Raw genomic sequence first — 23,879 nt, forward strand, 5'->3', positions numbered from 1 at the left:
GGCTCTTAGCTCCCCTTGTTAGCTATACCTCTTTTTTTATTTGTTTGTTTATGGTAGTTGCTCTCTGACAAGAGCTGCAAACTTTTCTGTGGGCCACAAATGGTCTTTTTCATCTTTTCTGAAGACTCAGATTTTCATCTGGAATCATTTCTTTTTACCCTGATGAAATTCTTTTAGGATTTCTTATAGTAAGGGTATGCTGGCTACTAATTCTCTCAGCTTTTGTTTATCTGAAAATGTCATTATTTCTCCGTTATATGAGAATATTTTGCTGAGTATAGAGTTCTAGGTTGACAGGTTTTTGGGTTTCGTTTGTTTGTTTTACTTTCAGCACTCAGAATATGTTATTTTATTGGCTTTCATTGTTTTTATGGGAAGTCAGCTAAAATTCTTATGAATGTAATAGTTTTTTGGGTTTGTTTTGGGGGGAGCTGCTAATAAGACTTTCCTCTTATCTCCAGTTTTTGGCAGTTTGACTAAAATGTGCCAAATTCACTGATCGTCTCTTTTGCCATCTCTAGTCTGGGCCTCAGGTTTGATTTGTTTTTAATTAACCTATCTTTGAATTATTGCTCCTTTCTTCTTCTGTGTCTGGTCTGCCATTAATCCCATCCAGTAACTTCATTTCAGATAGTTTATTTTTCAGTTTTAGAATTTCTGTTTCTCTGCTGGAATCCTCCATCTCTCCACCATTCTGTTCATCTTTTGCTCTAAATTCTTATTTATTTATTCATTTATTTATTTTTGGCTGTGTTGGGTCTTCATTGCTGTGCGTGGGCTTTCTCTAGTTTTGACAAGCGGGGGCTACTCTTCGTTGCGGTGCAAGGACTTCTCGTTGCGGTGGCTTCTCTTGTTGTGGCTCATGGGCCCTAGAGCGCAGGCTCAGTAGTTGTGGCGCATGGGTTTACTTGCTCTGTGGCATGTGGGATCTTCCCGGACCAGGGATCGAACCTGTGTCCCCTGCATTAGCAGGTAGATTCTTAACCACTGTGCCACCAGGGAAGTCCCTAAATTCTTTTAACATATTTATAATAATTATTTTAAAGTACTTATACATGGGTCTCTCTTTTGGCCTTTTTTCTTAATTATGAGTTATACTTATTTGCTTCTTCACATGTCTTAGAAGTTTTGATTTCATACTGCACCTTTTGTATAAAAGAAGAGTAGAGAGTAACCTAGATAATATTTTTGATTTATTTTTCCCAGAGAGGGCATATTCTTTTTTCTGTCAGGCAGCTAGGGTAATTGGCTGATCATTCAAATTTCAGTGTGTCAGGCCGAGCTGTGGCTGAGCAACAGTTTTATTTAGTTTACTTCTGGATTTAAATGAGATTATGGAGATTTGACCTTTAGCCCAACCCACAGTTTCCTGTGTGCTGTAGAAAAAAGGTTGATTTCTTTGACTTTTTAAAAATAACAGCTGGCAGGGAGTTGGGTTGAAGCTTAAATTAATTTATTTCACCTCTGGATGGTAACTGCAGCAGGGTCCTGGAAGCTAAGGACCACACAAGACTGGGCGATCTTGGACTTCCCTGGTGGTGCAGTGGTTAAGAATCCGCCTGCCAATGCAGGGGACACGGGTTCAAGCCCTGGTCCGGGAAGATCCCACATGCCGCGGAGCAACTAAGCCCGTGCGCCACCACTACTGAAGCCCGCATGCCCTAGAGCCCATGCTCCACAACAAGAGAAGCCACTGCAATGAGAAGCCTGCGCACCGCAACGAAGAGTAGCCCCCACTCGCCACAACTAGAGAAAGCCCGTGCACAGCAATGAAGACCCAATGCAACCAAAAATAAATAAATAAATAAATAAATAAATTTATTTTAAAAAAAGATTGGGCGATCTTTCCTTTCTAGCTCTGCTCCCACTGTTACTTAACAAAAGGCCCTTGGGGTACAATTGTTAGACCAAGAGATTTATTTTTACACCTGGGGCTCTTCTAGATTTGGATCCATCATACCAGTCCACACTGCCACTAAAAGTTCAGCTTCTTTTTGTCTCATCAGCAAAATCTTTCACCTCTGGTAGGCCTGCTTTTCTGCCTACCTATATGCAGACTAGGCAGTTGATTCAAGGTAGAAAGGGGCTCTTTGCTCACCTTTGAAGAACTCATCCTTCTCTGGAATTGGGTTCATTTAGACTTCTTTGCATCCACTGCTTTTTGATGGCTCTAAAGAATAGTATGAAGTTTAGTTTATCTGGTGTTTTCTGATTGTTTTGATGAGAGCGGTGGTCTTTTGAGACCTCCTGCTTCGTAACCATAATGGAACTCAGAATAGCATTAAGATTCTTTGTCTTCTGCTTTCAACCTTCCTTTTCTACCTTATCTCGTTTTATCCTTCTAATCACACCCCACTACCTGCCTTTCATTCTTTTGGCACATTTGTATACCTCTGTACCTTTGCACTTACTCTTCTTCTTGCCTTGATCATCTTGCTTCTCTTCTTCATTTTACAACTTTGTCCTTTAAGACTCAGCTCAAATGACACCTCTTCTGTGCCACAGATCCTTCTACTATACTTCGTGCCTGCCTTTACTCTTGCAGTTATCACACTATATTATGATTGTTTATATTATATGTTGCTTCTTTTATACTAAGGACTTTTCAAAGGCAAGGACCACATATGCATTTTGTATCCTGAGCACCAAACTTAATACTTGAGAATTAGTAGGTGTTTAATAAAATGATTTTTATTAGCAAAATAAATCTTAGACATAGGAACAAGAATATTTCTTCAACCAAAAATACTGTATCCTGATATGAAGCTCTTGTAGACAATATTTGAAGTTATGGCCCAGTTCATAGGTATTCTACCTTATGTGAGAAATGCTCCATCACCCAGAAGTGAGCTCCAGTGGCTACGGCAGTACTTTATTACTGTATCAGTCTGCATTCAGTTGGGGAAAGAGAGCTACTGTAAGTATTATAGGAGTGAGGGGTTTAATATGTTAATTATGGCTTACACAAATGTGGGAGAACTGGAGAACTGAGGGTCTGGAAAATTTTTATCATACACTGGACATTTTATATAAAAGAAGAATAGAGAATGAACTGATAAATCTGTCATAGAAAGATTAGGAAAATAGGCATTAATGATTTAAGCCTGAGGTGGGTGGAAAGCCAGAGTTTGCAGAGAAGCCCTCAAAACTGCATCTAGCTGTCAGAGTGGGACCTCAGTAAGGGAGCCTAAGGAAGGACCTGTGAGGCATGCCATGGGGATGAAGTGGGAGCTTTAGGAGAGGTCTGTGGAAGCACTGCGTGTCTTGAGAATAATGGCTTCTGCTTCATTTCCATTTTATAAATCCCTTCCATAAAAGAGAAAATCATATTTTCTCTTATTGGCAGCCTTTTACTCAGAACCACACAGGGAAGAGAATTATGGGAGACTTAATTTTCTGCCTTAGACAAAAGTAGTTGGTGGTACCAGTTGACCACAGACAGTCCAGCACAGTTCATCTCTTTGCCAGCCTGACATACATATGTTCCCATTTTAACCCTATTTAACTTCCAAATAAAGATAATGACATTAGGCTTCCCTGGTGGCGCAGTGGTTGAGGGTCCGCCTGCCGATGCAGGGGACACGGGTTCGTGCCCCGTTCCGGGAAGATCCCACATGCCGCGGATCGGTTGGGCCTGTGAGCCATGGCCTCTGAGCCTGCGTGTCCGGAGCCTGTGTTCCGCAACGGGAGAGGCCACAACAGTGAGAGGCCCGCGTACCGCAAAAAAAAAAAAAAAAAAAAGATAATGACATTGTACTTCCACCTTACATGATGCAATGATCCCTTACAAAACTAAAAGCATACTAACCATCTCCCCGAAAGAGGGTACTCTGTGTTACACATTGCACTTTATTCATTTCTGGGTGATATTTATTTACTCCCCTAGCTGAGTCACATTCCGTCTTTGATATCCTGAAACCTAAATACTGAGATATAGAGTCAGCCCTAAGTAACACACCTTATATTAGAGCGTATGGGAATGGTAAAGGGAGGGGAAAAAAAAGAAATAGTTAATCTATTCAGGTATATTCATAACAAAGCAGGAAGAATATAACACTATTGCAGTCCTCATTTCTGCACCTGCCACGTGATCATGGATGGTATTTGTAATTTCTTTCTTTCTCTAGCTATTTCATATTCCATTTGCCCTCATTAACCATGTTGGTTGTATGGTGACCCAAACCTTCATTCTAAAAGCATGTGTGCCAATAATGGTCATGCCTATATTGTTTCCTGTAATTTTCCATTAACTTTCCATTGTAAACAAGTGTAATAGCGGATCTTCTGGGTTCTAAGAAATGTCTTTCCTTCCTCCATTGTGTATTTCATTTATTTCTTTTAATTTATTTTATTTTTGGCTGCCTTGGATCTTTGCCACTGCACATGGGCCCTCTCTAGCTGCGGTGAGCAGGGGCCACTCCTTGCTGCAGTGCGCAGGCCTCTCACTGCGATGGCTTCTCTTGTTGCGGAGCACAGGCTCTAGGTGCATGGGCTTCAATAGTTGCGGCACGCAAGCTCAGTAGTTGTGGCACAGGGGCTTAGTTGCTCCACAGGATGTGGGATCTTCCCAGACCAGGGATCGAAACCGTGTCCCCTGCATTGGCAGGTAGATTCTCAACTACTGCGCCACCAGGGAATCCCCCCTCCATTGTGTATTTAAAATCCCATTTCCTAAGACTATACTTTCAGGGATCAACCAAAATTACTCTACCCAGCAAGGATCTCACTTAGATTTGACAGAGAAATTAAAACCTTACAGACAAGCAAAAGCTAAGAGAACTCAGCACCACCAAACCAGCTTTACAACAAATGCTAAAGGAACTTCTCTAGGCAGGAAACACAAGAGAAGGAAAAACTTACAATAAAAAACCCAAAACAATTAATAAAATGGTAATAGGAACATACATATCGATAATTACCTTATATGTAAATGGATTAAATGCTCCAACCAAAAGACATAGACTGGCTGAATGGATACAAAAACAAGACCCTTATATATGCTGTCTACAAGAGACCCACTTCAGACCTTGGGACACATACAGACTGAAAGTGAGGGGATGGAAAAAGATATTCCATGCAAATGGAAATCAAAAGAAAGCTGGAGTAGCAATTCTCATATCAGACAAAATAGACTTTAAAACGAAGACTATTACAAGAGACAAAGAAGGACACTACATAATGATCAAGGGATCAATCCAAGAAGAAGATATAACAATTGTAAATATTTGTGCACCCAACATAGGAGCACCACAATACATAAGGCAAATACTAACAGCCATAAAAGGGGAAATCGACAGTAACACATTCATAGTAGGGGACTTTAACACCCCCCACTTTCACCAATGGACAGATCATCCAAAATGAAAATAAATAAGGAAACAAGCTTTAAATGATATATTAAACAAGATGGACTTAATTGATATTTATAGGACATTCCATCCAAAAACAACAGAATACACATTCTTCTCAAGTGCTCATGGAACATTCTCCAGGATCATATCTTGGGTCACAAATCAAGCCTTGGTAAATTTAAGAAAATTGACATCATATCAGGTATCTTTTCCGACCACAACGCTATGAGACTAGATATCAATTCCAGGAAAAAATCTGTAAAAATACAAACACATGGAGGCTAAACAATACACTGCTTAATAACGAGGAGATCACTGAAGAAATCAAAGAGGAAATTAAAAAATACCTAGAAGCAAATGACAATGAAAACACGATGACCCAAAGCCTATGGGATGCAGCAAAAGCAGTTCTAAGAGGGAAGTTTATAGCAATACAATCCTACCTTAAGAAACAAGAAACATCTCAAATAAACAACCTAACCTTACACCTAAAGCAATTAGAGAAAGAAGGACAAACCCCCCCCAAAGTTAGCAGAAGGAGAGAAATCATAAAGATCAGATCAGAAATAAATGAAATGAAGGAAACAATAGGAAATAATCAGTAAAACTAAAAGCTGGTTCTTTGAGAAGATAAACAAAATTGATAAACCATTAGCCAGACTCATCAAAAAACAAAAGGGAAAAGACTCAAATCAATAGAATTAGAAATGAAAAAGTAACAACTGACACTGCAGAAATACAAAGGATCATGAGAGATTACTACAGGCAACTATATGCCAATAAAATGGACAACCTGGAAGAAATGGACAAATTCTTAGAAATGCACAACCTTCCGAGACTGAACCAGGAAGAAATAGAAAATATGCACAGACCAATCACAAGCACTGAAATTGAAACTGTGATTAAAAATCTTACAACAAACAAAAGCCCAGGACCAGATGGCTTCACAGGCAAATTCTATCAAAACTTTAGAGAAGAGCTAACACCTATCCTTCTCAAACTCTTCCAAAATATAGCAGAGGGAGGAACACTCCCAAACTCATTCTACGAGGCCACCAACACCCTGATACCAAAACCAGACAAAAATGTCACAAAGAAAGAAAACTACAGGCCAGTATCACTGATGAACACAGATGCAAAAATCCTCAAGAAAATACTAGCAAACAGAATCCAACAGCACATTAAAAGGATCATACACCCTGATCAAGTGGGGTTTATCCCAGGAATGCAAGGATTCTTCAATATATGCAGATCAAGCCATGTGATACACCATATTACCAAATTGAAGGAGAAAAACAATGTGATCATCTCAATAGATGCAGAGAAAGCTTTTAACAAAATTCAACACCCATTTATGATAAAAACCCTCCAGAAAGTAGACATAGAGGGAACTTTCCTCAACATAATAAAGGACATATATGACAAACCCACAGCCAGCATCATCCTCAATGGTGAAAAACTGAAAGCATTTCCACTAAGATCAGGAACAAGACAAGAAATTGTTAGTTATTCCCAGGTACTCAAGCTTAACACATTGCATCCAAAATCTCTGTATCCATATCAATAAATTTGGATTAATCCAACATTACATTTCTTCTGCTCTGGTCTTAGGATTTCTACTACACTTTACTTAGGTTTTGCAGATACAAAAAGACAAAATCTTGAAATTCTTGTGGTGTGTACAAACCCTCTTCTAGGGTCAGACTTAGTGTTCATCTCTCTGGGGCCTGCTGAGATTTAAGTCTAGTTCTAAGTTTAGAAGCAATAAGAGGTGGTGGGTTGGTCATTGTTCTCCTGCTAGGTGACTACCTCAAGAGAGATCATGAAAGCTTCTTTCGGCAAGAGGATGCCAACTTTTTCAGAGAGAAAAGACTGCCTCTATTGGCAAGGAAGGTAGGATGACCAACTATCTTGGTTTGCCCAGGACTGAGGGGTTTCCTGGGGTACAAGACTTGCAGTGCTAGAACCGGGATAGTCTTGGGCAAACTGGGAAGGTTGGTCGACTAGTAGATATGTTGTATTGTTCTGTTGTCAACTTGGTTAAGGCTGGGAACTGCCCCTCCCAGAATTCTCTTCTTTGTATGGTTCTAGGCGAGAGCTTGTCCATAGAAGAAATTGTGTGAGATTGAGAGGTGGAAGTAAAGCGATGGCCATTTCTTCCTGGAGGTTTTGCAGGCAGATGCAGTGATAGACACAGAGGAGGCTGGTGTTGTCGTGCTTGTCCTTGCTCTTTTCCATTCCACATCCAGCTCTTCCACCTGAGTGCTGGCCCTCCTGACCGACAGTGGCTCCAGGTCCACCACCATTCCGTTGGCAGCTGACCCACAGAGGTGGTGTGCTACCCAAAGGCAATAGCTCCCTGTGGACTTATCCACAAGCTCTCTTAATAATCATAGTGGTTTTACTGCCTTAACATTAATATGATACCTTACATGGCTGTGAATTCAATTAGCATTGTTATTCAAGCATATGCAGGCTCACACTTTGGGCTTGGTTTTCAGAAATATTGATTCAGTGGCTGTAAGTGATACGGACATTCAGGGCATCCATTATTTGAAGTCCTGTTCTAGTTGTCTATGAAAATCATCTCCAACTCTGCCCTTGCCACAGCTATGGGAGACATCCTAGTTCACTTCCAGGAAAAATTCCCTCTTTTGACTACATTACTGTAATTGAGCTTCTCCTGTATATATCGAGGCATAAGAAAATAGGTTACTTACAAAGGAACAAAAATTATGCTGGCTGCAGAATTCTCTTTTGCGGTACTAAATAGAAAATGACGGAGTGGTAGTTCTTAACCTGCGTGTACTTTCTGGTGTCTTTGAGTCCCTTGAAATAATATGCAAACTTATGTGTGTTGATACAAGTTGCTATTCCTGGAAATAGAATTCATATCTTTTTTTAAATTTTATTTATTTTTTTATACAGCAGGTTCTTATTAGTCATCAATTTTCTACACATCAGTGTATACATGTCAATACCAATCGCCCAATTCGTCACACCACCATCCCCACCCCCCCACGGCTTTCCCCCGTTGGTGTCCATACATTTGTTCTCTACATCTGTGTCTCAACTTCTGCCCTGCAAACCGGTTCATCTGTACCATTTTTCTAGTTTCTACATACATGCGTTAATATACGATATATGTTCTTCTCTTTCTGACTTACTTCACTCTGTATGACAGTCTCTAGATCCATCCACGTCTCAACAAATGACCCAATTTCGTTCCTTTTTATGGCTGAGTAATATTCCATTGTATATTTGTAGCACAACTTCTTTATCCATTCATGTCGATGGGCACTTAGGTTGCTTCCATGACCTGGCTATTGTAAATAGTGCTGCAATGAACATTGGGGTGCATGTGTCTTTTTGAATTATGGTTTTCTCTGGGTATAGGCCCAGTAGTGGGATTGCTGGATCATATGGTAATTCTATTTTTAAGGAACCTCCATACTGTTCTCCATAGTGGCTGTATCAATTTACATTCCCACCAACAGTGCAAGAGGGTTCCCTTTTCTCCACACCCTCTCCAGCATTTGTTGTTTGTAGATTTTCTGATGATGCCCATTATAACTGGTGTGAGGTGATACCTCATTGTAGTTTTGATTTGCATTTCTCTAATACTTAGTGATGTTGAGCAGCTTTTCATGTGCTTTGGCCATCTGTATGTCTTCTTTGGAGAAATGTCTATTTAGGTTTTCTGCCCATTTTTGGATTGGGCTGTTTCTTTCTTTACTATTGAGCTGCATGAGCTGTTTATATATTTTGGAGGTTGGTTCTTTTGCAAATATTTTCTCCAACTCTGAGGGTTGTCTTTTCGTCTTGTTTATGGTTTCCTTTGCTGTGCAAAAGCTTTTACGTTTCATTAGGTCCCATTTGTTTATTTTTGTGTTTATTTCCATTACTCTAGGAGGTGGATCAGAAGAGATTTTGCTGTGACTTATGTCAAAGAGTGTTCTTCCTATGTTTTCCTCTAAGAGTTTTATAGTGTCCGGTCTTACATTTAGGCCTCTAATCCATTTTGAGTTTATTTTTGTGTATGGTGTTAGGGAGTGTTCTAATTTCATTCTTTTACATGTAGCTGTCCAGTTTTCCCAGCACCACTTATTGAAGAGACTGTCTTTTCTCCATTGTATATCCTTGCCTCCTTTGTCATAGATTAGTTGACCATAGGTGGGTTTATCTCTGGGCTTTCTATCCTGTTCCATTGATCTATGTTTCTGGTTTTGTGCCAGTACCAGATTGTCTTGATTACTGTCACTTTATAGTATAGTATGAAGTCAGGGAGTCTGATTCCTCCAGCTCCGTTTTTTTCCCTCAAGACTGCTTTGGCTATTTGGGGTCTTTTGTGTCTCCATACAAATTTTAAGAGTTTTTGTTCTAGTTCCATAAAAAATGCCATTGGTAATTTGATAGGATTGCATTGAATCTGTAGATTGCTTTGGGTAGTATAGTCATTTTCACAATATTGATTCTTCCAATCCAAGAACATGATATATCTCTCCATCTGTTGGTATCATCTTTAATTTCTTTCATCAGTGTAGTTTTCTGCATACAGGTTTATTGTCTCCCTAGGTAGGTTTATTCCTAGGTATTTTATTCTTTTTGTTGCAGTGGTAAATGGGAGTGTTTCCTTAATTTCTCTTTCAGATTTTTCATCATTAGTGTATAGGAATGCAAGACATTTCTGTGTATTAATTCTGTATCCTGCAACTTTACCAAATTCATTGATTAGCTCTAGTAGTTTTCTGGTGGCATTTTTAGGATTCTCTTTGTATAGTATTGTGTCATCTGCACACAGTGACAGTTTTACTTCTTCTTTTCCAATTTGTATTCCTTTTATTTCTGTTTCCTCTCTGATTGCCGTGGCTAGGACTTCCAAAACTATGTTGAATAATAGTGGTGGGAGTGGACATCCTTGTCTTGTTCCTGATCTCAGAGGAAATGCTTTTAGTTTTTCACCATTGAGAATGATGTTTGCTGTGGGTTTGTTGTATATGGCCTTTACTATGTTGAGGTAGGTTCCCTCTATGCCCACTTTCTGGAGAGGTTTTATCATAAATGGGTGTTGAATTTTGTCAAAAGCTTTTTCTGCATCTTTTGAGTTGATCAAATGGTTTTTATTCTTCAGTTTGTTAATATGGTGTATCACATTGATTGATTGGCATATATTGAAGAATCCTTGCATCCCTGGTTTAAATCCCACTTGATCGTGGTGTATGATCCTTTTAATGTGTTGTTGGATTCTGTTGGCTAGTATTTTGTTGAGGATTTTTGCATCTGTGTTCATCAGTGATACTGGCCTGTAGTTTTCTTTTTTTGTAGTATCTTTTTCTGGTTTTGGTCTCAGGGTGATGGTGGCCTCATAGAATGAGTTTGCAAGTGTTCCTTCCTCTGCAATATTTTGGAAGAGTTTGAGAAGGATGGGTGTTAGCTCTTCTCTAAATGTTTGATAGAATTCACCTGTGAAGCCATCTGGTCCTGGACTTTTATTTGTTGGAAGATTTTAAATCACAGTTTCAATTTCATTACTTGTGATTGGTCTGTTCATATTTTCTGTTTCTTTCTGGTTCAGTCTTGGAAGGTTATACCTTTCCAAGAATTTGTCCGTTTCTTCCAGGTTATCCCTTTTGCTGACGTAGAGTTGCTTGTACTAGTCTATTAGGATGCTTTGTATTTCTGCGGTGTCTGTTGTAACTTCTCCAATTTTATTTCTAATTTTATTGATTTGAGTCCTCTCCCTCTTTTTCTTGATGAGTCTGGCTAATGGTTTATCAGTTTTGTTTATCTTCTCAAAGAACAAGCTTTTAGTTTTATTGATCTTTGCTATTGTTTTCTTTGTTTTTATTTCATTTATATCTGCTCTGATCTTTATGATTTCTTTCCTTCTGCTCACTTTGCGTTTTGTTTGTTCTTCTTTCTCTAGTTCCTTTAGGTGTAAGGTTAGATTGTTTATTTGAGATTTTTCTTGTTTCTTGAGGTAGGCTTGTATAGCTATAACTTCCCTCTTAGAACTGCATTGGCTGCATCCCATAGGTTTTGGATCGTCGTGTTTTCATTGTCATTTTTCTGTAGGTATTTTTTGATTTCCTCTTTGGTTTCTTCAGTGATCTCTTGGTTATTTAGTAATGTAGTGTTTAGCCTCCATGTGTTTGTGTTTTTTATGTTTTTTTCCCTGTAATTCATTTCTAATCTCATAGCGTTGTCAGAAAAGATGTTTGATATGATTTCAATTTTCTTAAATTTACTGAGGCTTGATTTGTGACCCAAGATGTGATCTATCCTGGAGAATGTTCCATGCACACTTGACAAGAAAGTGTAATCTGCTGTTTTTGGATGGAATGTCCTATAAATATCAATTAAATCTATCTGGTCTATTGTGTCATTTAAAGCTTCTGTTTCCTTATTCATTTTCTGTCTGGATGATCTGTCCCTTGGTGTAAGTGAGGTGTTAAAGTCCCCCACTATTATTGTGTTACTCTCTATTTCCTCTTTTATAGCTGTTAGCAGTTGCCTTATGTATTGGGGTGCCTCTATGTTGGGTGCATATATATTTATAATTGTTATATCTTCTTTTTGGATTGATCCCTTGATCATTATGTAATGTCCTTCCTTGTCTCTTGTAACATTCTTTATTTTAAAGTCTATTTTATCTGATATGAGTATTGCTACTCCAGCTTTCTTTTGATTTCCATTTGCATGGAATATCTTTTTCCATCCCCTCAGTTTCAGTCTGTATGTGTACCTAGGCCTGAAGTGGGTCTCTTGTAGACAGCATATGTATGGGTCTTGTTTTTGTATCCATTCAGATAGCTTGTGTCTTTTGGTTGGAGCATTTAATCCTTCACATTTAAGGTAATTATCGATATGTATGTTCCTATGACCATTTTCTTAATTGTTTTAGGTTAGTTTTTGTAGGTCCTTTTCTTCTCTTGTGTTTCCCAGTTAGAGAAGTTCCTTTAGCATTTGTTGTAGAGCTGGTTTGGTGGTGCTGAATTCTCTTAGCTTTTGCTTGTCTGTAAAGCTTTTGATATCATTATTCTGAATTCTTTTCCTGGAAAGTGCCTATCTCCACTTTGTTTAGTTGTTTTACTGGGGTTTTATCTTGTTCCTTCATCTGGTACACAGCCTTCTGCCTTTTCATCTTGTCTGTCTTTCTGTGAATGTGGTTTTGTTTCACAGGCTGCAGGATTTTAGTTCTTCTTGCTTCTGCTGTCTGCCCTCTGGTGGATCAGGCTATCTAAGAGGCTTAAGCAAACTTCCTGATGGGAGGGACTGGTGGTGGGTAGAGCTGACTGTTGCTCTGGTGTGCAGAGCTCAGTAAAACTTGACTGCTGATGGGTGGGGCTGGGTTCCTTCCCTGTTCCTTCCCTGTTGGTTGTTTGGCCTGAGGCAACCCAACACTGGAGCCTACCTGGGCTCTTTGGTGGGGCTAATGACAGACTCTGGGAGGGCTCACGCCAAGGCGTACTTCCCAGAACTTCTGCTGCCAGTGTCCGTGTCCCCACGGTGAGCCGCAGCCACCCCCTGCCTCTGCAGGAGACCCTCCAACACTAGCACGTAGGTGTGGTTCAGTCTCCCCCGGGGTCACTGCTCCTTCACCTGGGTCCCGATGCGTACACTACTTTGTGTGTGCCCTCCAAGAGTGGAGTCTCTGTTTCCCCCAGTCCTGTCAAAGTCCTGCAGTCAAATCCCACTAGACTTCAAAGTCTGATTCTCTAGGAATTCCTCCTCCCATTGCCGGACCCCTAGGTTGGGAAGCCTGACGTGGGGCTTGGAACCTTCACTCCAGCGGGTGGACTTCTGTGGTATAAGTGTTCTCCAGTCTGTGAGTCACCCACCCAGCGGTTATGGGATTTGATTTTACTGTGATTGTGCCCCTCCTTATGTCTCTTTGTGGCTTCTCCTTTGTCTTTGGATGTGGGGTATCTTTTTTGGTGAGTTCCAGTGTCTTCCTGTCAATGATTGTCCAGCAGCTAGTTGTGATTCTGGTGTTCTCACAAGAGGGAGTGAGAGCACATCCTTCTACTCCACCATCTTGGTTCCTCCTCCCAGAATTCATATCTTTCATCATATTTTTGAAAATAATTTCCATTACCATTCTTTGTTTCATTTGAAAATATGAATTCTTACAGTATTTCGAACGTTTTCACTATTATATTTGTTGTGATCTGTGATCAGTTACATTTGATGTCACTATTATGATTGTTTTGGGCACCTCAAACCATGCCCATGTAAGACAGTGAACGTAATTGATAAATGTTTTGCGTGTTCAACTGGCATTTCCCCCATCTCTCTCCCTCTTCTCGGTCCTCCCTGTTCCCTGAGACATAGCAATATTGAAATTAGGCTAATTTATAACCCTACAATGGCCTCTAAGCGTTCAAGTGAAAGGAAAAGTTGCGCATCTCTTACCTTACATCAGAAGCTAGAAATGATTAAGCTTGGTGAAGAGAGCAGGTAGAAAGCTGAGATGGGCCAAAAGCTAGGCTTCCTGCACCAGTGGTTAGCCACGTTGTGAATGCAAAGAAAAAGTTGTTGAAGGAAATTAAAAGTCCTACTCCAGTGAACACACAAATGATAAGAAAGCAAAGCAGCCTTATTGCTGATATGGAGAAAGTTTTACTGGTCTGGTTAGAAGATCAAACCACAACATCAAACCACAGCATTCCCTTAAGCTAAAACCTAATCCAGAGCAAGACCCTAACTCTTCAATTTTGTGAAGGCTGAGAGAGGTGAGGAAGCTGCAGAAGAAAAGTTTGAAGCTAGCAGAGGTTGGTTCATGAGGCCTAAGGAAAGAAGCCATCTCCATAATATAAAAGTGCAAGGTGAAGCAGCAAGTGCTGATGCAGAAACTACAGCAAGTTATCCAGAAGATCTAGCAAAGATAATTAATGAAGGTGGCTACACTAAGCAACAGATTTTCAATGTAGACAGAGCTGCCTTATACTGGAAGAAGATGCCATCTAGGACCCTCATAGCTAAAGAGGAAAAGTCAATGCCTGGCTTCAAAGCTTCAAAGGATAGGCTGATTCTCTTGTAAGGGGCTAATGCAGCTGGTGACCTGAAGTTGAAGCCAATGCTCATTTACCATTCTGAAAATCCTAAGGCCCTTGAGAATTATGCTAAATCTATTCTGCCTAGGCTTTATAAGTAGAGCAACAAAGCCTGGATGAAAGCACATTTATTTACAAATACTGAATATTTTAGCCCACTTTTGAGACCTACTGCTCAGAAAAAAAAGATTCTTTTCCAAATATTACTGCTCATTGACAATGCACTTGGTCACCCAAGAGCTCTGATGGAAATGGACAATGAGATTAATGTCATTTTCATGCCTGCTAGCACAACATTCATTCTGCAGCCCATGGGTCAAGGAGTAATTTTGACTTTCAAGTATTATTATTTAAGTAATACATTTCTTTTTTTTTCTTAAATAGTCAGCACAGCACCTGACATTTTTTAAAATTAATTAATTAGTTTATTTATGGCTGTGTTGGGTCTTCGTTTCTGTGCGTGGGCTTTCTTTAGTTGCGGCGAGCGGGGGCCACTCTTCATCACGGTGCACGGGCCTCTCACTATCGCGGCCTCTCTTGTTGCAGAGCACAGGCTCCAGACGCGCAGGCTCAGTAATTGTGGCTCACGGGCCCAGTTGCTCCGCAGCATGTGGGATCTTCCCAGACCAGGGCACGAACCCACGTCCCCTGCATTGGCGGGCAGATTCCCAACCACTGTGCCACCAGGGAAGCCCCAAAGTAATACATTTCATAATGCTTTATCTTAGACAGAAAATGATTCCTCTGATGGATCTGGGCAAAGGAAATTGAAAACCTCCTGGAAAGGATTCACCATTCTAGACGCTATTAAGAGCATTCATTGATTCATGGGATGAGATCAAAATATCAGCATTAACAGGAGTTTGGAAGAAGTTGATTCCAACCCTCATGGATGACTTTGAGGGGTTCAAGACTTCAGTGGAAGAAGTAACTGTATATGTGGTGGAAATAGCAAGTGTACTAGAATTAGAGGTGGAGCCTGAAGATGTGACTGAATTGCTGCAATCTCATGATAAAACTTTAATTTATGGGGAATTACTTCTTCTGGATGAGCAAAAAAAGTGGTTTCTTAAGGTGGAATCTAATCCTGATAAAGATGCCATGAAGATTGTTGAAATGACAGCAAAGGATTTAGAATATCACATAAACTTAGTTGATAAAGCAGCAGTAGGGTTTGATTGACTCCAGTTTTGAAAGAAGTGCTACTGTGGGTAAAATGCTATCAAACCGTATTGCGTGGCTACAGAGAAATCATTCATGAAAGGAAGAGTCAGTCAGTGCAGCAGACTTCATCGTTGTCCTATTCTTAAAAACTGCCACAGCCACCCCAGCCTTCAGTAGCCACCACCCTGACTGGTCAGCAGCCCTCAACATCAAGGCAAGACCCTCCGCCAGCAAAAAGATTACGACTCACTGAAGGCTCAGATGATGGTTAGCATTTTTTAGCAATAAGACATTTTAAAATTAAGGTATGTACATTATTTTTAGACATAATGCTATTGCACATTTAATGGACTACAATGTAGTGTAAACATTAGTTTTGTATGCACTGGGAAGCCAAAAAATGTGTGTGACATGCTTTATTGCAATACTTGCTTTATTGCAGTTGTCTAGAACCAAACCCACAATATCTCCAAGGTATGCCTGTGTTATTTTCTGTTGTTGTTGAATCTGCATAGCTGACATTGATAGAAGTTCAACATTGCTTTTTTCAAGTGTTCATTTTTGGGACTTGAAATCTTGAATAAGCATCAATGGGCTTCATGTGAATTCTTCATATATTTTTCACTTAATGTATTTTGCATTTCAGCAAGTGACACATTCTCCTAGATAGTGATTTGACAGGCGAGAGAGCATACAAAGACCTCATCTTGTAGCAAAAACCTATTGATCATGTTTTATAATTGAAGGAAGATTGTGCAGACTATTGCCAGTTCCTTTCCGTTTTTCTACCATTTTTCAACCCAGAGATGCTTCTTTTTTCCTTCCAAGGAGATAGTAACAGTACCCCAGAAGCCTTCTGCCTGCCCCTCCAAATTATTTCCTCCTCCTCTTTCCTTCTTCCCACAGATAACTTCTGTCCTGAATTCTGCCATCATGGATTTAATTTTGCTTGTTTTTAAATTTCATATAAATGGAATCACTCAGTATATTTTCAGGAAAGATGAAAAGCAGTCTCTGACATCTAAGAACTGATCTGACACAACTTCTAGGCCATGGTTTATTAGGAACTGGCTTGGTCAAATAGTTGGACTTCCTTGTCCACCCCATCTCTGCCTTTAAAAGCCTTCCATTTTGCACAGCTCCTTGGAGCTCCTCTCTGCTTGCTAGATGGAGTGCTGCCTGATTTATAAATTGTTAAATGAAGCCAATTAGATCTTCAGTAAAAAAGCAAATAGTTAAAAAAAAAAGAAAGAAAAAGAAACTGGCTTGGTGCTCACCACTAGGACATGTTGGTCTCTTATTGGGTATAAATGATCTCACCAAATACAAACACAAGACAAGATTACTCTTTAACCATGATGAACTGAGAAAAGACAAGGCCACTTTATAATTTTGTTTGAGCACAGAAAATATCAAGGTCACTGTGCAAACCACAAAATACCCAATACCCACCTCTTGTTTAATATGAGTTGATTACTGCTTCTTACAAGTAGCTTTAGTCTCACTTCCAGTCTTCCTTCCTTTTAGATAAGATTTATTAAGATACCCAGTTATAGAATCATCCCTGCTTGCTGACAGCACCCAGTCCAGAGCAAACCCCTGTTTCCTTGGACTCTTCCCAAAATCACCTAACCAAAACCTGAATCATGAAAGTACTTTCTAATACTCTTTTACTGAGACATCCCCCATTTCCCACGTTGTGTGTCTTCCCTTGATTAAATGAGTAATGAATTCACCATGTTCAACTACAACTATATTCCTGGTAGTCTTCAGCTGGAGGGTATTGACAGTATTCTTTTGTGTCTGGTTTCTTTCCTTTAACATTCATGAGTTTCATGTTGTTGCATTTCACAGTAGTTCATTTTTGTTATTTAATGTGATACTATAGTTACACAACTATTTGGACATTTGAGTTGTTTATAGTTTTAGGGATGTTTTAATGTTGATATGCAATATCCTTGTACATGTCTTTTGATGAAAATGAGTATGCATTTTTGTTGAGAATATGCCTAAGATTTACATTAGGAGTTCCCAAGACCACTCACAGTAATCCAAAATTCTTATGCTTACAGTTGCAGTTGATTATAGCAAAAGGATATAAAGTAAAATCTACAAAGCGAAAAGGCATATGGGGGAAACTCTGGAGGAAACCAGGTACTGTCTTTCAAATGTCCCTCACAGTGGAGTCACACAGGATTTGCTTCATTCACCCAGCAACATGTGTGACAACACATGTGAATTGTTGCCAACCAGGGAGCTCACCAGAGCTTTTGAATCCAGGGTTTTTATTAGGGGTTGGTCATGTAGACATGTAGACCCCCCCAGAGAAAAAACAGATGTTCACCGTAAATAAATTACTAACATAAACTATCTGCTGAAACTGGTACAGGCTGGCCCAAGGCCTCAGACATGCAAAAACATTCTTATAGACAGAACATTCCAAGCTCAGATCCCAGGAGCCAGCCAAGAACCAGTCCTGAAAATAGGCCTTTCTTGGAAATGTGCAACATTTGAGCAAGCTTAGGCCTGCTGAGTTATTCTTTTCCCTTACAGAAGGAATGTATGGAGGGCATTTGTATGTACAAATTTAGCAGATAATGCTAAAGAGTTTCCCAGAATGATTATACTCTATCACTAGCAGGTGTATGAGAATTTCAGTTACTCTACATTGTCAATATTTGTTGGTCAATCTTTTAAAATTTTAGTCTTTCTTGTAGGAGCGTAGTGATGTTTTATGATGGTTAAAATTTGTATTCCTTAATTACTAATGAGAGCTAACACTTTATGTTATTTGCCACTAAACTATGTTATGAAATGCCATTTCAAGTCTCTTACCCAATTTTCTACTGAATCATTTGCTTTTTCCTTAATGATTTTTAGAAATTCTCTACATACTTTGATGTGTGGAGTTTATATGTATTTCACATATCCTTCTCCCACTTATCTGCCTTGCCTTTCTCTCCATTAAGGCTGTCTTTTCAAGAATAGAAGTTCCTGGGACTTCCCTGGCAGTCCAGTGGTTAAGACTCCGTGCTCTCAATGCAGGGGGCACGGGTTCGATCCCCGGTCAGGGAACTAAGGTCCGCATGCTGCATGGCACCGCCAAAAACAAACAAACAAACAAAGAGTAGAAGTTCCTAGGCTCAAGCTAATGAATGGCTGCAGGTATGTCTGAGTATAGATCCCTTGTACTGAGATGTCTCTGGAAAGAATGAGATGAAGATTTATTACTTTTTTTGGTCTGCTCAGCATTTTTAAGCTTTGGAAATGGGCTGTCAGTCGTGTAGCCCTGCCTTTCCTGTCGTGGGGATGAGGGGAATGAGGGGAGCAGGGAGTGGCTGGACTTGGGCTGGCCAATCAGATTACTCAGTATCCCTGGGCTTAGTGAATTGTCTGGGAGATCATATGAACCAAGGGGGCCAGAGTATTTTCATAGATTGATATAGATGCTGGGGGAAAGGGGTTCTCTTTCTTCTTACTGGGATTGGAAGCCAAAAGATGATGTAAACCTAGAGCTAATGGAGGCATCTTTCTCACCATTTGGAGAGAGCCTGTCTAAGGATGAAATCATTGTGATGATAAATTTGAGGACACTTGATAACATGAGGGAAACATATCCTTTTTTGTTTCCTTGAGCTATTTTGATTTGGGTCTCTACTATTTACTGTGTATTTTGACTAATATAATACCAATTACCCAAATTTCTCCTGGTGTTAAAACTGATATTCCCTCTGAAAAGTGTTAAGCTGCTAATCAGAAACTAATGTGATGTTTTGAAAAATAAAAACACCTGTTTCTAATTTTTAAAAAGTTCCTAATTTTAATGCCTAGTAGTATCCTTTTCTTTATGTTTAGTGGTTTTGTTATACCATTTAATAAATCTTTTTCATAATCCAAGGCCATGAAGATATTCTATGTTATCTATAAAAGCTTTATTGCTTTACTTTTCTTATTTCGATCTGTAGCCTACCTGGAATTGATTTTTTTTTATTGTGGTAAAAAATGCATAGCATAAAATTTACAATCTTAAGTATTTTTAACTGTACAGTTCAGTAATATTAAGTATATTGATATTGTTGTGAAAGAAATATCCAGAACTTTTTAATCCTGCAACATAAACTTTCTACCCATTAAACAACTCCCCATTTCTCCCATCCCCTCAGCCCCTGACGGCCACTTTCTATCTCGAATTTGACTCTACTCTAGGTACCTAATAAAAGTGGAATCTTACAGTATTTGTCTTTCTATGACTGGTTTATTTCATTTAGCATAATGTCCTCAAGGTTCATCCATGTTGTAGCATATGACAGGATTTCCTTCCTTATTAAAACTGAATGATACTCATTTATATTTATATGCCATATTTTGTTAATTCATTCATCCATTGATGGATATCTGGGTTGCTTCTACCTTGTGAATAGTGTTGCTATGAACATGGGTGTGCAAGTATCTCTTTGAGACCCTGCTTTCAATTATTTTGGATATATACCCAGAGATGGGATTGCTAGATTATATGGTAATCTTATTTTTAATTTTTTGAGGAACTGACATGCTGTTTTCCATAGCAGATGTACCATTTTACAATTGTACCAACAGTGTACAAGGGTTCTAATTTTTATACATCCTTGTCAACACTTGTTATTTTCTGTTGTTTTTTTTTTAATAGTAATCCTAATGGGATTACTAATGGGTGTGAGTGGTATCTCATTGTGGTTTTTATATGTATTTCTCTGATGATTAGTGATGTTGAGCATCTTTCCATATGTTTGTTGGCCGTTTGTATATCATCTTTGGAGAAATGTCTGTTCAAGTCCTTTGCCTATATATATATATATATATATATATGTATTTTTTTTTTTTTTTTTAATTTAGGCTGCATTGGGTCTTAGTTTCGGCATGTGGACTTCTTTTTTTTTTTTTTTGCGTTACGCGGACCTCTCACTGTTGTGGCATTGGCCTCTCCCGTTGCGGAGCACAGGCTCCGGACGCGCAGGCTCAGCGGCCATGGCTCACGGGCCCAGCCGCTCCGCGGCATGTAGGATCTTCCCGGACCGGGGCACGAACCCGTGTCCCCTGCATCGGCAGGCGGACTCTCAACCACTGCGCCACCAGGGAAGACTGCTAGATTACCTTTTTATCTGTGATGATGTTTCCTGTTTCATTTATACTATTGGTTATTTTTATGGTCTTTCTTTTTTGTTAAACCAGTTTTGCCTGAAGTTTTTGAAGTTTTTTAGTCTTTTAAAATCATCTTTTTGACTTTGTTGATTTTTATCTACTGTATCTGTGTTTTCTATTTTACCGATTTCTGCTTTTATCTTTGTTATTTCCTCTTTTTCATGTTTTTGGGTTTAATATGCCATTCTTTTTTTTTTTTTTTTTTGCGGTATGTGGGCCCCTCACTGTTGTGGCCTCTCCCATTGCGGAGCACAGGCTCCGGACGCGCAGGCTCAACGGCCATGGCTAACGGGCCCAGCCGCTCCACGGCATGCGGGATCCTCCCGGACTGGGACACGAACCCGCATCCCCTGCATCGGCAGGCGGACTCTCAACCACTGCGCCACCAGGGAAGCCCTAATTTGCCATTCTTAATCTAACTTCTAGAGATGGATACTTAGATCATTGGTTTCAAACTTTATTCTTTTTTTTATTTTTTAAAATTTTGGGGAGGACTTCTCTGGTGGCGCAGTGGTTAAGAATCCACCTGCCAGTGCAGGGGACACAGGTTCGATCTCTGGTCTGGGAAGATCCCACATGCCTCAGAGCAACTAATCCTGAGCGCCACAACTACTAAGCCCTGCGCTCTAGAGCCAGGGAGCCACAACTACTGAAGCCCGCATGCTGCAACTACTGAAGCCCACACGCCTAGAGCCCGTATTCCACAACAAGAGAAGCCCCCACTCGCCACAACTAGAGAATGCCCGCATGCAGCAACGAAGACTCAATGCAGCCAAAAAATAAAATTAAAAATTAAAAAAAATTTTGGCCACACGACACGGCATGCAGGACCTTAATTCCCTGACCAGGGACCACCAGGGAAGTCTCTCAAGCTTTAGTCTGTCCTTAAATATTCATTTAAGGCTATAGATTTTCCTTACAGCAAGGCTGTGTCAGCATTCTAGGTGTTTTTATGTGTAGTGTTTTTTTTCTATTTATTTCAAAATATTTGGCAATTTCCATTTTGATTTTTTTTGTTACTGTTTAGAAGTGTATTTCTCAATTTCCAAGCATCTAGGAATTTTCTAGTTGTCTTCTTATAACTAATTTCTACCTTAATACTCCTATGACCAGAGAATCTATTATGTTATTTTTATTAATACTTGCTTTTGCCCTAGCAAATTATAAATTTCAGTAAATCTTTTTCATTAACATGAAAGGAATATTTATTCTGCAGTTTTTGCTGACAGATACTATGTAATGACATTAGGTCAAGGTGGTTAATTGTAAAAATCTCTATAACCTTACCAATTTTCTTGTCACCTTGTTCTATCAGTTACTTAGACAAGTGTATTAAATCTCCTACTGTCACTGTGGTTTTATTTATTTATCCTTTTAGGTCTGTCAGTTTTTGCTTTAGATATTTTGAGACTAGGGTATTTAAAATATGCAAATTTAGAACTGTTATATATATCTAGTGAACTTAACCCATTACCATTTAGAAATGTCTTTATTTCTAAATATTCCTCTTACCTTAACGTCTGCTTTGTCTGATATAAGCATAGATATGCTAGCATTGTTTTGCATGGTATATCGTGTTAGGTCCTTTTCCTTTCAGTCTTCTTTTTTTTTATATTTAAGATGTGTCTCTTGTAAGCAGCATATCCAGTCTGACATTTTCTTTTATTTGAATTGGTTTGTTTTCATTTAATTTAAATTAATACTTATTTGATTTTAATCTGCCATTTTTCTATCTCCTCTGTATTTATGCTGCCTGTTATATGTTCCCTTTTCTCTCCTTTTTGGACACCTTTTGGGTTGACTAATTCTTTTTAATTCCATTAGCTTATAGATTATACATATCTTTTTTTACTGTTTTTCTCAGGGTTACCCTAGAGATTAAACATACCTTTTTGGCTGATTAAATCTTAATTTAACTAGTATTTTACTACTTTCCTATTTAAGGACCTTGGCACACTTTAGTATTTTAATATCCCCTCCAACCTTTTGTGCAAATTTTGGTTTATATTTTAATATCATATATAGGCGTACCTCATTTTATTGTGCTTTTGCAAATACTGTCTTTTTCATAAATTGAAGGTTCGTGCCAACCCTGCAGCTAGCAAGTCTATCAGCACCATTTTTCCAGCAGCGTTTGCTCAGTTCATGTCTCTGTGTCACATTTTGGTAATTCTTGCAATATTTCAAACCCTCCACCAGCAAAAAGATTGTGACTTGCTGAAGGCTCATATGATGGTTAGCATCTTTAAGCAATAAAATATTTTTTAATTAAAGTATGTACATTTTTTTTAGACATAATGTGGTTGCACACTTAGGAGACTATAGTATAGTATACACATAACTTTTATATCACTAGGAAACCAAAAAATTTCTGTGATTTGTTTTATTGCAATATTTGCTTTATTTTGGTGGTCTGGAACTGAACATGCAATATGTCTGAGATATGCCTCTGTGTGTGCGTGTGTGTGTTTCCGTAATATATTTTTATTTTTGTATTATCAAGTCCATATTCTTTTATTGTTCTTTTGTTTTGTATTTGTTTCTTCTTTTTTGGCATGCTGCGTGGCTTGTGGGATCTTAGTTCCCCGACCAGGGATCGAACCCGCACCCTCAGCAGTGAAAGTGGGGAGTCCTAACCACTGGACCACCAGGGAATTCCCAATATTCTTTTAACTTCATCCACATATTTACCCTTTCTACTGCATCTTCCTGAAACTTTCTGCTTCCATCTGTGATCATTTTCCTTCTTCCCAAAGAACCCCCTTTACTTTTTCCTTTTCTGTGAGTCAGTAGATGACAAATTCTTCCTGTTTTTGTTTGTTTGAAAATATCTTTTCTTTATCTTTTTACTTGAAAAGCATACTTACACTAATTCTAGAATTACACACGTTTATTTTCTTTCAGTAATTGAAGTTATTTCATTGTATCTAACTTCCATCTTGTCTCTTAACAGTTCTGGGTAATTCTCAGCTATCATATCTTTAGATATTGCTCCTGCCCTACTTACTCTTTTCTTCTAACATTGAAATAACACATATGTTAGAACTTTTCAACATAATTTATGTCTCTTATGTTCTTTTATTTTCCTTCCTTTTGACTTTCTGTGCTTCAGCTTAGATATTTTCTTCTA

General features: G+C 39.0%; 2 protein-coding genes across 10 annotated transcripts in view; both read left to right on the plus strand.

Moving 5' to 3' along the window:
• Positions 1-23,879, plus strand: part of TPST1 (tyrosylprotein sulfotransferase 1) — a 124,112-nt gene that overhangs the window by 71,688 nt on the left and 28,545 nt on the right. For 4 of the 9 annotated variants that reach the window (XR_007472251.1, XM_033426261.2, XM_049699580.1 and 1 more), the window contains exon 4: positions 17,644-17,725. The exons of the other annotated variants lie outside the window; for them this stretch is intronic. Coding sequence is in view for 3 of the 4 variants with exons in the window: in XM_033426261.2 (XP_033282152.2) it covers positions 17,644-17,725 (82 nt within the window). In the remaining variant the exon portion in view is untranslated. The remainder of the gene's footprint in view (positions 1-17,643; positions 17,726-23,879) is intronic. 9 annotated transcript variants of the gene reach the window in all.
• Positions 12,851-23,879, plus strand: part of LOC101274335 (S-adenosyl-L-methionine-dependent tRNA 4-demethylwyosine synthase TYW1) — a 451,923-nt gene continuing 440,894 nt past the window's right edge. The window contains exon 1 of the mRNA XM_049699574.1: positions 12,851-12,911. The gene's annotated coding sequence lies outside the window, so the exon portion shown is untranslated. The remainder of the gene's footprint in view (positions 12,912-23,879) is intronic.

This window comes from Orcinus orca, chromosome 16 (genome assembly GCF_937001465.1).
Source record: "Orcinus orca chromosome 16, mOrcOrc1.1, whole genome shotgun sequence".
NCBI classification, from domain to species: Eukaryota; Metazoa; Chordata; class Mammalia; order Artiodactyla; family Delphinidae; genus Orcinus; species Orcinus orca.